General features: G+C 42.7%; 1 protein-coding gene across 2 annotated transcripts in view; it reads right to left on the bottom strand.

Moving 5' to 3' along the window:
* Nucleotides 1-959: 959 nt before the first annotated feature.
* Nucleotides 960-16632, bottom strand: part of rk (G-protein coupled receptor rickets) — a 579587-nt gene continuing 563914 nt past the window's right edge. For both annotated transcript variants that reach the window (XM_069841552.1, XM_069841553.1), the window contains 2 exons: nucleotides 7698-7892; nucleotides 960-4964 (listed from right to left, as the gene is read on the bottom strand). In XM_069841552.1, the coding sequence (XP_069697653.1) occupies nucleotides 3403-4964; nucleotides 7698-7892 (1757 nt within the window). In that variant the 3' untranslated portion in view covers nucleotides 960-3402. The remainder of the gene's footprint in view (nucleotides 4965-7697; nucleotides 7893-16632) is intronic.

The following is a 16632-nucleotide window of genomic DNA, read 5'->3' on the forward strand; positions in this document are numbered from 1 at the left end:
CTATCTGGAAATTCAAAAAGGACGACCGCGACAATCAAGTCACATTAACTCAATTAGCTTGGAGCCACCGACAAGTGAAGAAACCCATAAATAGGAAATATATTGTTTCAAGTTACGAATAGACGGCGAGCTTGGGATACCTTTACGGCGGCAATAGGGTGATGCACAACGGAGTTTAGATATGTGACGTTACTCTCGTAGGTACATTCTGTTAAGAACGCAAAATGACCTGTGAGCCGTCCCGTTGCGCGCTGTAGGAACCGAACCTAAGCCAGCAGAGTACTGTGCGCAGTCATAGTGAACAGTTGTCTGACGTTAGTGTCGAAGTTGTTGTCACAGTGTTTACGTAAACAGTAGAGCGTCTCGTTTAGGCACGGTGAAAACTAAAGAAAGTGCAGGTAACGTGTGGGGGAGATCGAGCCGTACGATAAACACGAGGAATTCACAAGGTTTTAGTTACAATTAATTATATTAATTAACATTAATTGATATATTTTCCAAAACCACACAAAAGAAAAGAACACAAATTGCATAACATTATCATATACACATTTTAACAAACAAGGAATTGTAATGTTGAAATAATTCAATATAACAAATCAAATTTTGTTATTTAGTCTATATAATGTTTTCAAGCAGCATTTTTACGGTCATGAATTTCATTCTTCTGTACAGTACCTGAATTTTTTTAGTTGGTTATTTAACGACGCTGTATCAACTACGAGGTTATTTAGCGTCGATAAGATTGGTGATATCGAGATGGCATTTGGCGAGACGAGGCCGAGAATTCGCCATAGGTTATCTGGCATTCACTTTACGGTTGGTGAAAACCTCGGAAAAAACCCAACCAGGTAATCAGCCCAAGCTGGGATCGAACCCGCGCCCGAGCGCAACTTCAGACCGGCAGGCAAGCGCCTTAAGCGACTGAGCCACGCCGGTGGCTTACAGTACCGGAACTTTGAGAAGGGATAATTACTATGTTTAGGAAAGAGTGTTGTCACTTCAAACCAATATAGCTACTGTAGTTTTGTTAATTCGGCCACAGAAGACGATGATATTATGTTAGTCAAGCAGAGAATGAAATTTATGACCGTAAAAATGCTGCTTGAAAGCAGCATCATATAAATAGCAAAATTTGATTTGTTATATTGAATTATTTCAACATTACAATTGCTTGTTTGTTAAAACGTGTGTACGATAAAGTTATGCAATTTGTGTTCTTTTGTTTTGTGTGTTTTTGGAAAATATAATTTCAATTAATGCTCCGCCATAAATGTTGTAACTAAAACCTTGTGCATCCCTCGTGTTTATCGTTCGGCTCGTGTTCCCCCCACACGTTACCTGCACTTTCTTTACATTTTCACTGTGCCTAAACGAGACGCTCTACTGTACTTGGTAACGTGTACAAGTGCAATGTCGAAACACCAGTAGTATTACTAGTATTTGCATTCACCATTGACATCCTGTGATGTTGAACGGTCATTCTCAAAATATAAAAACTGTTTGAGTGATCGCCGCAGGACGTTTAAGTTCGCAAATCTTTGGATGTATTTTATTGTTCATTGCAATGCCGGCAACGAAACCGAAGAAGAAGGAACCTTGCATATATAAGGTATGTATTCACGTACTTTATTTTCAATCATAACCAGACTGTACTACCTTTGTTTATGTCCGCAGTGTATGCCCAGTACCAAGTGTGTAAAAGCTATAGTCAATGCTTGCGTACATTGATTGTTAAAGTATCCGGTTCCACTAGTTATGAACAACATAAACAGAATCAAGACATTGCGCTGTATCTTAAAACAATTGGCTACAAATTGAAGAAGATGGTGAAATTAGTAAGAGTTCATGTTGGTCTTAATAACTAAATATGCAAACAAAATAAATCAGTATAGAACTGCATATCACACTTAATTTTATGGTTAAATGGGTTGAAATAATGTTGTGGGTTAAATCCGCATGGTTAATACAGATTATGAACAATATGACTGTGGGCAAAATTTTGAAGTCTAAGTGTCTGTAGCTGATATTTATGTGGGACAAAATTTAATGCCCATGGGCGAATGTTCTTGGGCAAAACGTCGTGAGAGCAATAAGAAACGTGTTCGGAAATAACATAATTAGTAGGGGGTTTGTAGCCTGCAAGATCGCCTGACTTCAATCCGTGAGATTTTTATCTGCGGGAAACAATGAAGAGGAAAGTTTATGAAAATAATCCGCATATAAATTAAAAAAGAAAAACATTACTCGGACCGCGATAGTGGGATTACACCAGCTTAACTTTAAAGTGTGTACCAGTACTTACGCGTGAGGTATCAACTGTCTGGAGTGTCATGGAGGGCATTTTTAAATTATTAAGTAATGTAAATGAATTTATTTAATGAATTTTCTGTTGTTTGTACACCGTTACCCAATGGTCTCCGCTCCCGGAATCTGCTTGCTCGCTTCATAAAGAGTGTTCGATAGGCATATCAGTACAGTGGGCGACTTATAAATAGGAGATTCTGTATAGAATAAAACTGTGGTAAAGAATACATTAAGAATATACAATAAATTTCTAAAGCGATATCGTCTATATAGCTTATGTAGGGATATGAATAATGATATAATTCAATGCGTGAGAAATGAAGGTTTTCATGTATTTAGAGTCAGGTTTCAGCGCCCACTTGTTTTAGAAATATAAACTGTCACTCTCTCCTACCGATAAGTGAAGAAAAAAGTCTCTGTTGCCAAGTTGACACAATGGACAGTGGTAGAGAATGGCGGATGTTATTCGCTATTCTAGTATCTGAGAAGTTGAACTCTTGGCCTTCTACGTTAGAAGAACTTTAACCGGAAACTTTTGTTATTTTGGGTCGAAATTGGAAGAAATAAAGCTTATCGACCGTCAGATAAGTGAAGGCAATATGGCAACACTTATAAGGCAAGTGATCGGCATGTTTTGTTGTTATTTAAACAAGGGAACTAGGCAAGGACGTGAAACCTGTCCAGACTAAATGCTATATATTTCCACTTGTGTAAAAATATCCGATGTGATTTGAGGGTATCGCAAATTAAAACAATCTCTGTACACCGCCTACGCGAGAAGAAAGAAAATATGTGATGGAGATAAAGAGAATGGTGATGAAATGGACTTTGTTTGCGTCCAGGTGTCCCGGTTCACAACAGCCAGCTGAGGTAACGGAACTGCGAGGACGAGTCTCTCCTGCGCACCAAGGGGCCAACATAGAGAAGCAGGTAAGTGTGACAGGGATAAATAAACGGTCGTCTCGTTCGACGTGTCGCTCCCTCTGTGAACAGGTTTCAAACCAGGGACCCTCTGTCGCGCCCTCGCCGGCCGGACGAGGGCGCCGTGCTCGCGCCGCGCGGCTGGGCTTGCTCGGGGGGGCGGCGCCCGCGGAGTCACGTGTTGTCCGCGGGCTGACTAGTGAGGCAGGGCGAGCTGAGCGACGCGCGGGGCCCCTGGGCGGCGGCGGCCTCCGCGGGCGCCGCGTGCAGGATGGCGTAGTAGGGCTGCGGCGCCGCGTCCTCCTCCTGCTGCACGCTCGTCTCCGCCGCCGACGGGATCGTGGTGAGGAAGCGCACGGTGAGGCGGCCCGGCGACCCCGGCGGCTCCGCGTCGTCCTGCACGATGGCGCTCTGGCGCGTGAGGCGCGGCTTGGCGCGGGGCCGGGGCGGCTCCACCGTGGTGCGCACGTCGCTGGACGCGCTGGAGCGCGACAGCCGCCACGTGCTCGTGCTGGCCGTGGTGGCCGAGCCCGACGAGTCGTTGCGCGAGCTGGACAGGTTCGAGTCCTGCGACGTCTTGCGCGTGACGAGCCACGAGGTGGCGCGGCGCTTGGGGTCCAGCAGGCGCAGCGGGATGCCGCAGTGGTGGTGGTGCTGGCGCCACGAGTCGGAGCGCGACGAGCTGAAGTTCTCGCTGGACGACACCGAGGACGCGCGCTTGTGCTGCTTCTGCTGGATCTCGGCGATCTGGTAGGCGTACTGGTCGGAGCGCGCGCGGTGCCGGCCGTCGCGGTCGCGCTGGCCGCACAGCAGGATGCGGTGCGCCTTGTCCAGCAGCCACAGCCGCGCGCGCCGGCCCCGCGCCGGCAGCGGCGCCCCCGCGCCCTCGCTCAGCAGCTTGGTGCTGCAGGTGCAGGGCTGCGCGTGGTGCTGGCCGTGCTCGCGCGACGACCGGTCCACCAGGCTGTTGGTGTTGGCCGGCGTCTGGCGGTTGCTGAAGTTGGAGCTGTGGCGGCAGCGCCCGATGCCGCGCGTCACCCGCGACTCCTCGATGGCCTTGCAGATGAGCACGCAGTCCTTCTTGAACTGCTTGGTGAGGATGGCGTACAGGAAGGGGTTGCAGCACGAGTTGAGCGGCAGGATGAACACGGTGAACACCTTGGCCTGCTCCAGCGACACGAGCTGCAGGCCGAAGGCGGCCGTGAGCGAGAAGAACGCGATGGGCGACCAGCAGATGAAGTCCGTGAAGACGAGCAGCGCCATGCGCTTGGCGATGCGCGAGTCGTTGGAGTTCCAGGCCTGCGAGCCGCGGATGGCGCAGTACATCTTGAGGTAGCAGCCCATGAGGATCAGGAAGGCCACGCCGTTGATGAACATGAGGAAAACCACGTACGTGAGGCTGGCGGGACCCGTCGTCGTCTCGAAGGGCAGGCAGATGGCGAACTTGCGGTAGTCGGACACGCCGAACAGCGGCAGCAGCGCCATCACCAGCGCGAAGCTCCAGCCGCACGCCATGATGTAGCCGGCGTGCTTGAGAGACAGGCGCTTGTTGAGGTGCATGGCGTGCGTGATGGCGTAGTTGCGCTCCAGCGTGATCACGGCCAGCGTGTACACCGACAGCTCCGAGCTGAGCACGCCCAGGAAGCCGGCCAGCTGGCAGCCCGCCGACATCTGCCACGGGATGGCGTACATGCGGAACTCGCCCAGCGTCGACGCGTCCACCACGGCCAGGAACCCTTATTAATCATTCATATTTTTCAGTGTGGACAATCGGAAGGCACGAATTGAAAAACTATGATAAAAAGAACTTTGTCTTCTACTACCTTCCTATAAAACAGGCAATTACCAGACTGGTTTTAGAGACAAAGGTAGGCTCTTTTCTTGCACTGAGCTATTCAATTGTTTACTGAAAATGAAAATTATATTTAACAGTTGTTATAACAGAAACATGATAGACACGATGAGATATAGAGCTCTGAAATAATAATAATAATAATAATAATAATAATAATAATAATAATAATAATAATAATATATATATATATATACATACACAAAATTCCTTAGTTGATTACTTACTGATTGGATGATATAAATGAAATGTTTGTTTCTAATCACCACAGATACCATTATTTCACATATAAAGTAATAAGCTATTTCTGACAGTTCCCGTTTGATAAACAGAATACTATTATCACTAGGATAAAACAGTAGTTATTTATACAACTTGAGGCTAAAGCAAAACTTTAATTCACGAATAAGGCTCGTGCCATAAGAACCACATGTGATGTAAAGCTGTTCAACCTCAAGTTGTATACGTAATTTTTCCACTACCGTACCTTTATATAAAATTTAATATAATTTTAAAAGTCAGATATATTAATTTTATGTAATTGAAACACTGGGAGTACAGGCTGCACGGGAAGTAGCATTTGTTCTGTTCAGAGACATTTTGATTAGAACTAGAATTAATATTACATTGGGAAGAAAGATAAATAATTTTCTCAATTCGCTCTTGTTATTTGTTAATTCTGCACTACTAGTGCTGCTGCTGCTAATAATAATAATAATAATAATAATAATAATAATAATAATAATAATAATAATAATAATAATAATATTATTATTATTATTATATTATTATTATAATAATATTATATTATTATTATTATTATTATTATCAAACGGGAACTGTCAGAAATAGCTTATTACTTCATATATATGAAATAATGGTATCTGTGGTGATTAGAAACAAACATTTCATTTATATCATCCAATCAGTAAGTAATCAAATAAGGAATTTGTATATATCATAATTCTAGGGCTTTAAACAATCCATTATGGCTAAATAATATACAAGGAGAATTAAGGCTGGTTCACAATAAACCGCGAACGGAAACGACAACGAGAACGAGAACGAAAACGGAAATATTGTTAAAATATATGTATTTAAATGTAAGGATTCACTATTAACTATTGTGAATGCACACATTTAAATGCATTTGTTTTAACATTATTTCTGTTCTCGTTTCCGTTCCCGGTTTATTGTGAATCAGCCTTAATATTAGAGTAATTCTAGGATATGATATAACGTTGTATATTACGTGTATATTACATGCGTTCTCTCACAAATAACGGTGCATTTAAGCTACTTATAAGGTAAATAACTAATAATACGGTATGCGACAAAACAAACGACACTGAAATTATTGCTCATCTGCTGTCCACGTTTCCCTAGCAATGAAGTATTTATTTATCCAAATCTAGCTTTCAGGTAAGGCTCCCTGTGAAATAGACTTCAATAATTTCAGGAGAAAAATTGTTCCGGGGCCGGGTATCAACCCCGGGACCTCTAACTGAACTCACCAACGCTCTACCGACTGAGCTACCCAGGAATTTCACCCGACACCGTCTCAATTTTTCCCTTATATCTATACAACTCGTGTGGGCTGATGAGACGTCAGAAAGCCAAATCGAGTGCACACGAACTCTGTGTGACTTGAAATTGTGGTTTTCTGACCGGTGTCGGGTGGAGTTCCTAGGTAGCTCAGTCGGTAGTGCAGTGGTGCGTTCAGCCGGAGGTCATGGGATCGATACCCGGCCCCGAACAATTTTTCCCCTGAAATTATTCAAGTCTATTTCACAGGGAGCTTTACCTGAAAGCTAGATATGCATAATATATACGCCACTGTAGGTACGTTAACAGAAACCACACCGCCCGCCGTTAAAACACTTACTTCGTCGCGATGAAGCGAAATTTGTTTAATTCTGAAGTAATGTCTTATTGATAAGAAATGGTTTATGGCTCATGGTCTAGAAAACTAGTATATTAGAGAAAATTAAAATATTCGGGCGGATTCAATAATTTTTTTTAGTAGGTTATTATACGACGCTTATTGGTTATTTAGCGTTTGAATGAGATGAAGGCGATAATGCCGGTGAAATGAGTCCGGGGTCCAGCACCGAAAGTTACCCAGCATTTGCTCATATTAGGTTGAGGGAAAACCCCCGGAAAAAAGCGCAACCAGGTAACTTGCCCCGACCGGGAATCGAATCCGGGCCACCTGGTTTCGCGGCCAGACGCGCTGACCATTACTCCACAGGTGTGGACTTCAATAAATTAACAAGTAATTATGTACAAGGCTAGGCCTACTAAATTGTAAGGAGACTAAGGGCTAAGGGCATGAGATATTGCAACGTGAGTAATGTTTTAAAAAGGCAGCACATAGATCTATTTGCTACTGTTTTGTATACTATATTAATCTTTTGTAAAAATTATTTTTCTTTCAGAAAGTAAGCCCTCAAAATTACAAACAAAATTCTAAAACCAAGATATTAACTCGAATCAAATCCTGTAAATTTTATATCGTCCAATAGACCATAAAGTGAACATTCTATTAACGTTATCCAGTAGATCGCGCAATTCGAAAACACTTAACAAGTTCTTTCCCACATCCAGGCAGACCTACCCAAATAGACTCCCATGAAGAAGTCAGCGGCAGCGAGATTACACACGAGGAAGCGGGGCACATCCATCTTGCTGCGGGAGAAGATGAGCACGAAGACGACGGTGCCGTTGCCCAGCATGGCGAGCAGGAAGACAATCCACACGCCACAGCGCAGCGTCCACCAGTCGAACAGGTCCTGGCACGGCAGGAAGGGCCCTGCGAAGTGAGTCAACCAAACCTTGGGATAAGCTAGGCTCAGGAAACGTGCACTGTTAACTTTCTTACAATAATCGATCCCTCTATCGGTTTCTGAGTACATGAAAAGTAGCAAAAAGCTTGTATTTGTGATTCTGTGCTAATATCAGAACCTCGCTTTTATGCATTACTTCAAATACAGTTTCTTTTTAATTTTATGTTAGATTTAAATCTAATCCTTAATGTGTATTTCATTCCTTATAGGTTTTTCCTTCCAACCATCCGTCAGTCCATCCAACCATCCATCCACACATCCATCCATCCATCCATTCATCCATCCACCCGAACATCCAAACATCCATTCAATCCAAACATCCATCCACCTACAATATACATTCAAACATCCATCCATTCATCCAATCCACCCATCAATCCAATCCAACCATCCATTCACTCATACATCCAACCATCCATGCCATCTACCCAAACACCCAATCATCCATCCAACTATCCATCCAATTCAAACATTCGTACAAACATACATCCAAACATCCATCTATCCAGCCAATTCACCCATATATCCAAACTTTCATCTATCACATCCACCCATTCCATTCCATCCATCCATTCATCCAACCTTCCCATTCATACTTCCATCAATTCAAATATCCATTACATTCATCCCTCCATCCATCCCATCTATCCATTCATCCACCCATTCATCCATTCTACATCTATCCATTCCATTCATCCATCAATTCATTAATTCTTTCAACAATTCGTCAATTCATCCATCCATCCATACATACATCCACCCATCCCATCCATCCCTTTCATCCACTCAACCCATCTATCCATCATTCAATCAATTCCATTCTTCCACACAATCAACTACCCATTCATCCAAACATCCACCCACCCACACTATCAGCCATGAAGTCATTCTTCCATCCATCCTTCTTATTCATCCACCCATTCAATCAATTCATGCATCCACCCTCTCTATCCATGCTATCAACACATCCATCCATGCATCCATCCATTCCATTCATCCTATACATCTGTCTATCCCATTCAATAACCGATGGATCTCGTACACCCAACGGTCCTCATCCATCAATTCACACCTCCATCTGTCTATTCCATCTACTCATCCATTCATCCCAACTTCCTTCCATTCATCCATCCCATCCAACCACTCCATTCCTTCCATACCGTCCATCCATCCACCCATCAAACCATCTATTCCATTCATACTATCTATCCAGCCATTCACCCATCAATCCAAGAAACAATCCATTGATTCCATCCATCCAGCCACCACTTTCATCAATCCATCTATCCATCCATCAATTCAATCATCCAGTCCACCTGTCCCATCCAATCGTCCCATCCATCCATTCATCCACTCCAATGTCATCCATCCAATAAATCCATCCGTCCATCCATCTATTCATCCATCCATCCATCCATCCTTCCAACCATTGATCCTTCTGCCCATCCATTTATCCCACTCATTTATTCTGTCCACCAAACCTTCCATCCGAAGCATCTATCCGTTCCATCCATCCCGTCCAACCATCCATCTGTCCATACCATTCATCTGTCTATCCAATTTATCCATATATCCATACATTCATCCATATACCAGTTCCATACATTCGTCCCATCAATTCAGACATCCCTTCCATCCATCTATCCATCCCATTCATCGATTCCATCCACTCATCATATCGATCCATCATAACGATGGCATTCCATTCATCCATCCATCCATCCATCCATCAATTCCATCCATACATTCCCATTCATCCATCAATTCCATCTATACATTCTCATCCATTCCATCCATACTAAATAATCCATCCATTTGTCCCATACATCTAACCATCCATTTAACTAAACCCATCAATCGCATTCATCCAACCTACACCCAGCCATCATTCAATCCATTCATTCCATCAATTCATCCATTCATCCATCCAACAATCCATGCATCGATTCGACCCACGCACCCATCCATCCATCCATCCATCCAACCATTCACCCACCCACTCACCCATTCATCCATCCATCCATCAATTCATCCATCCCATCCAACCACTCCCTTCCACCCAATTTGTCCATCCATCAACTCATCAAACCATACATGCCACTAATACATCTCACCTATCCAGCCCTTCAACCATCAATCCAAGCAACCATTAATTAATTCATTCATTCATCCATCCATCCATCCACCATCACCTTTACCTACCCATCCACTCCATCCATCCATCCATCCATCCATCCATTCACCCATTCAATACACCCGTCCCATACATTAGAACCATCCAACCGTCCCATACATTAGTACCATCAAACCGTCCCATCCATCCACCCATCCATCCATCCAACCATTGATCCATCTATCCATCCAATCATGCCATCCACTTATCCTATCCATCGTACTTATCTATCCGTCGCATCTATCCATCCCATTCATTCCATAGATCCAGCCCGTCCATCCATCAATTAATTCCATCCGTCCATCCAATTTATCCATCCTTTCTATCCATTCATCCATCCACCATTCCCAGACATTCATCCCATCAATTCATCCATCTCCTTCAATTATCCAGCCCTCAACTCATACCATCCATTCATGCATCCATCCATCAATCCATCCGTCCCATTCACCGATTCCATGCATTTATCACATCCGTTCATCATATAGATGCCTTTCCTTCCATATATCCATCCCATCCATGTCATCCATTCATTCCATCCATCTATCCACCCATCTATCAATCAATCCATCCATACCATCCATGACAACTATTCCATTCATTTGTCTAATCATTAATACATTCAATTAATTCCATCCACTTTATCCATCCAACCTACACCACCCACCCACCCATCCATCCATCCATCCATCCATCCATCCATCCATCCATCCAATCCATTCACTTAACCACTCATTCATCCCATCCATCCCACCAATTAATCCATTCATCCCAAACATTCCATGCATCCATTCGTCCATGCATCCATCAACACATACATCCAAACCATCCTTCCATCCATCCACTTTATGCAACCTCCAATCCCTTTCATCCATCCCATTTATGCATGGCATTCATCCATTCATTGTTTCATCCATCCTATCTATCCATTCACTCCATCCATCCCATCCATTAATGTATTCTATCCATCCGTCCACGATACATCCCATCCATTCATCCATTAATCGATCCCATCCATCCATCGATCCCATCCGCTCCATCCATCTAACCTATCGATTCAATCCATCCATGCAACCATGCTATCTGTCCCATCCATCCATTAATTCAAGTAATTCCATCCATCCATCCAATCATTAATGCCAACCATTATTGCATCAATTCATCCCTTGAATCCATTCCATCCCATCCTATACATCCATTCATTAATCGATCTATCCCATCCACCCACCCACCCAATCAGCCATCCATTCATTCTTCTTATCCATCCACCCATTCAATCTATTCATCCATCCTATCCATCCATGCCTTCAATTCATCTATCCAAGTATTCATCCATTCCATTCATCCCATCCATCCATTCATCTATTCATCTCATCCATCTATCTATCCATCGATGGATTTTGTGCATCCATCAGTCCACATCCATCCATTCATCCCTCCATCTATCTATCCTATCTACCCATCCATTCAACCCTACCTCCTTCCATTCATCCAACCTATTCAACCACTCCCATCCATTCCGTCCATCCATCCACCCATCAAGCCATCCATCCAATCTATCCAGCCATTCATTCTTCAATCCTAGCAACCATTCATTCATTCATTCATTCATTCATTCATTCATCATTCACGTTACCGACGTGGCCCAGTCGGCTGAGGCGTTTGCCTGCCAATGTGAAGTTGCGCTCGGGCGCGGGTTCGATCCCCGCTTGGGTTGATTACCTGGTTGGGTTTATTCCGAGGTTTTCCCCAACCGTAAGGCAAATGCCAGATAATCTAATGCGAATTCTCGGCATCATCTCGCAAAATACCATCTCACTATCACTAACCCCATCGACGCTAAATAATCTAGTAGTTGATACAGCATCGTTAAATAACCATTAAGAAAAATTAATTAATTAATTCATTCATTCATTCATTCATTCATTCATTCATTCATTCAGTAGGTCTGGGTAGCGCAGTAAGTATAGCGCTGGTCTTCTGTGATCAAGGTTGCGGGTTCGATCCCGACTCAGGTCGATGGCATTTAAGTGTGATTAAATGCGACAGGCTCATGTCAGTAGATTTACTGTCATGTAAAAGAACTCCTGTGGGACAAAATTCCGATATACCGGCGACGCTGATATAACCATTGTATAAACCATCGTTATATAAACCATAATTTAATTTTATTTCATTCATTCATTCATTCATTCATCCAGCCATCACTTTCATCCACCCATCCGAACCATCTATCCATCCATCCATTCACTCATCTAATCTACCGTCTCATACATTCGTACCATCCAACCGTACCATCCATCCACCCACCATCCAATCATACCTTCTATGCCATTCATCTATCAATCTCATAAATCCATCCATCCGTCCATCCATCCATTCATCCCATTTGTCATTCCAACCATTGATTCATCTATCCATTCTTTCATTCCATTCATTTATCCTATCCATCGTACCCATCCATTCGTCACATCTATCCGTCCTATTCATCCCATACATCCACCCCGTCCAGCCATCCATTCATCCAACCATTCAACCATCCATCCATCTATCCTATCTTATCCATCTGTCCCACTCATGCATCCATCCACCTCATTTATCCCATCCAATCTATGCCATCAATCCATCTATCTATCCCATTCCATCCATCCATCCATTTATCCATTTTTTATCCTTCCAACCATCCCATCCAAGCCATCTATTTCATCCCTGTCATGACATCGACACGTCCCTTCATCCATCCATCCACCCATCCATTCCATCCGTCAATGCCTTCCATCTGTCCATCTCATCCATCGAACCATCTATCCATCCATTCGTCCATCCACCCCTTCCAGCCATGCATTAATTTTATTCATCCTATCCATCCCATTCATACATTTCATCCATGCATCGCATCCATCCATCCTCTCGATCCCGTCGATCCATCCATGCCATCCATCTCATCTGATGCATGCCATACGACCATCTCATCCATTCCATCCATATTATCTGTCCCTTCCATCCATCCCATCCTTCCATCGCGTGCATTCATCCATCCTATCCATTCCATCCATATTATCTGTCCCTCACATCCATCCATCCCATCCTCTCATCGCATGCATTCATCCATCCATCCACCCATACATCCATTCCATCCGTCCCTACCATCTGTCCATCCTATTCATTCATCCATCCAACATCCATTCTATCCATTCATCCATCAATCCATCTAATCAAGTCATTCCATCTATTCATCCACCTATCCTTCCATTCATCCCATCCATCCGTTTATCTCATCCATCGTTCCATCTCACCCTATCCATCCGTCACATCTCTTCATCCCATCCATCCACTCATCCATCCATCCCTTCTATATCATACATCCATCTCATCCACCTATTCCATCCATCCCATACATCCATCCAGTCTTCCCATCCATGATTCCAACTATCTACCCATCCATTCATCCATATATCCTTTCAATCCATCCTACTCATTCATTCTTCCCATCCATCCTGTCCAATCACCCATCCATTCATCCAACCATTCATTCCATTCACCTCATTTATCCAGGCATCCACCCATCCATCCATTCATACATCCTTCCACATCCATCCATCCATCCCACTCATGCATCCATCCGTCCCATCTACCCCACCCCATCTATTCCATCCATCTATCCATCCACCCATCCATCCGTCTATCCAATTCATTATTTTATTCATCCCATAAGTTCGTCCCATCCATTCATCCCTACATCCATCCATCCATCCATCCATCCATCCATCGATGCCATCCATCCGTCCTATGCATCCATCATTCCATTTGTCCCATCTATCCCATTCAGCCATCCAATTCAACCATGTCATCCATCCATCCAGCACATCCATCGGTCCCATGTCATCCATTTATTCTTTCTTCCCATGCTTCCATCCATCTCATACATCCATTTATCATTTCTTCTCATCCTTCCATCCATTCCGTCTATGCCATCTAACCCATCCATTTCTTCATCCATCATCCATTAATCCATTCCACCCGTCAATATCATTCATCTGTCCATCCATCTATGCATTCATTCACCTACCGTCTCATACAACCATCCCTTCCATCCATCCATCAATTTAATTCATCCTATCTATCCCATTAATCCATTCCATCAATCAAACCATCGCATTCATCCATCCTCCCGATGTCATTCCATCGATCCATCCATCCCATCGCATATCATCCATGCCATCCATCCGTCCCTCCATCGCATCCATCTATCCATCCGTCCTGTCCATTCATCCCATCCATCCATCCATTCCATTCATCTCATCCATCCATCCCATCCATTCTTTTATCCATCCAACCACCCACGTATCCATTCATCCATCCATCTCATCTACCTATCCATCCGTGCCATTTTTGCATCCATCCATTCATCCATCCATCCATCCATCCATCCATCCGTCCATTCATTCATGTTAAGTGTTTAATTATTATTAATTTGCTCATATTGAGTAATTAATTAATCCGTCCATCCATTCAGCCAGTCACGCATTTACGAAAAGAACGAGGGGAATACATGGAGGTTATTTTAATGCTAGAAGAACTAAAGGGATATATAGCGAACAAGGGAATAGAAGGAAAACAAGGGGTTACATGTATGAGCGACTGCCAATACCCAAATAATTTCCATACCTACTGAGAAGAAAGGAGAACAATGTGAATACAAACAAAGCCAGGTCGGTTGTAGTTTTATGTAATGGTCAAATCCCAAGTTCTACCCGAAGACCAAATCAGATAATGTGTCCCAAGCGAGACTCGAACCAAGCTTCGAGCTAAATTCTAGAATACAGATAAGAACACTGTTCCCGTATTAGTGGCCGTGTCGTGTCGAGCCTCGAACCAAAGGAGAGGAGAAACAAGTGAATATAAGTGAAGATGGGTATGCATTGTATTCCGAATAATTATCCTTGAACCTAGAACTTCGTTTAACTTAGTAGATGTTATAAAATATGAAGTTAAAATGAGTATTGCGTTTGATCGGCGAATAAAGAAGACTTTTCCCTGGACCAAGAAACCTGTCCTTGAACCGAAAAAAAAAACCGCGAATTAAAGGCAAATATTTTGCTTGGAATGATTACTTCATAAACATCTCTGTACAGTTGGCTATTATTTTTCGCAACGTTATGGCACGGATTTTATCTACTTACATGAATTCCATATTCGTAATAAGTATCGGCCTAAGCGCGGGGGGGGGGGGCACCGGACTGAAGATCCCCGTGTTTCAAGAAATACTTATTTAAAAATGTATTAGATTTAAACCATGAAGAAACAATCCACCATTAGCGTATAGTTTGCGACACTAAAAGAAAAATATTGTTTGAATGTTTTAATCGACAATGACGAATAGGCCTACATACAAGGAAAGCTCACCAAGTGATAATGGATTTTCACAACGATTTTTCTCCCATACGTTCCATTTGAAATAAGAAACCTTCCTAATTTATACATCCGGAGAAGGCCTAGCCTTCGAGTATGATTTTTTTTAAATAACCGCTTGACACTCATATAAGTTTCATATCTCCATTGTCATCGTGAAGAAGAAAATGTTTAAGGCCCCAAATGTTTATGCATTGCCCTCAAAATGAGGAAAGCCTATGAAAACTCACTTCTTCAAGTTGTTTCAAGAAGTATACTTTCTGTCAACGATCATAGCATTCAGATAGAGACAGAGGTAGACACACTATAGAAAGAATAACTCCAGAACGTAAAACGGTGGAAGTGTTAACAATTCCAAAGTACAGAGCTTCGATTGTCCAGCCTCTTGACGTTTATGGCTTTAGGCCTTGGAAAAATTTCATTTGGAAGTTCTCTGATAGTGTTTTGTTACTTGACAGGAATATTATATTGCTTCAGAGAGATAATGTGATAAAATTCCAGTCATTAACATACAAGCTTTCATCTCCTAGATATGTGTATATGTTTAAATAAGGCTGGCATAAAGTTGGATACCTTGACAACAAACCTGTAGAATTCTGAATTTAAATACTATTATAGTCACAATCATGCCATGGTATGAAAGAAAAATTTCACAACCTCGAGCGGGAATAGAACCTGCGACTTCCTGTACTCCGGTCAGGCGCTCTACCACTGAGCTATCTTTCATACCACGGCATGATTGTGACTATAATAGTATTTAAATTCATTAATATGTCACATCAACTGACATATATACGTCATCCAACATCGTAAGATGAAGATTATATCTGTAGAATTCTGTTTTCACATTGATAGGTCTATACAGAACTGCTCTAAAACCGACTGTGAGAAACTTATTTTTCTGAAATGTTCATGGTGTAAAGTTCCACTGTGTTTGAGCATTTTTACAACGATTTTCACTACTGTGATCAGTACAGTGAATAATTTCAGTTATGCTTACATTTCCTTATCATTACTTCGTAGACTATTCTATAGCCAATTTAATGAATAAATTATTATGTACCTGGTGTGTAATTTTCATAAACTATATTATTTAAGGAGATTTTGACAATACAGTATGC

This window comes from Periplaneta americana, chromosome 12 (genome assembly GCF_040183065.1).
Source record: "Periplaneta americana isolate PAMFEO1 chromosome 12, P.americana_PAMFEO1_priV1, whole genome shotgun sequence".
Lineage (NCBI taxonomy): Eukaryota > Metazoa > Arthropoda > Insecta > Blattodea > Blattidae > Periplaneta > Periplaneta americana.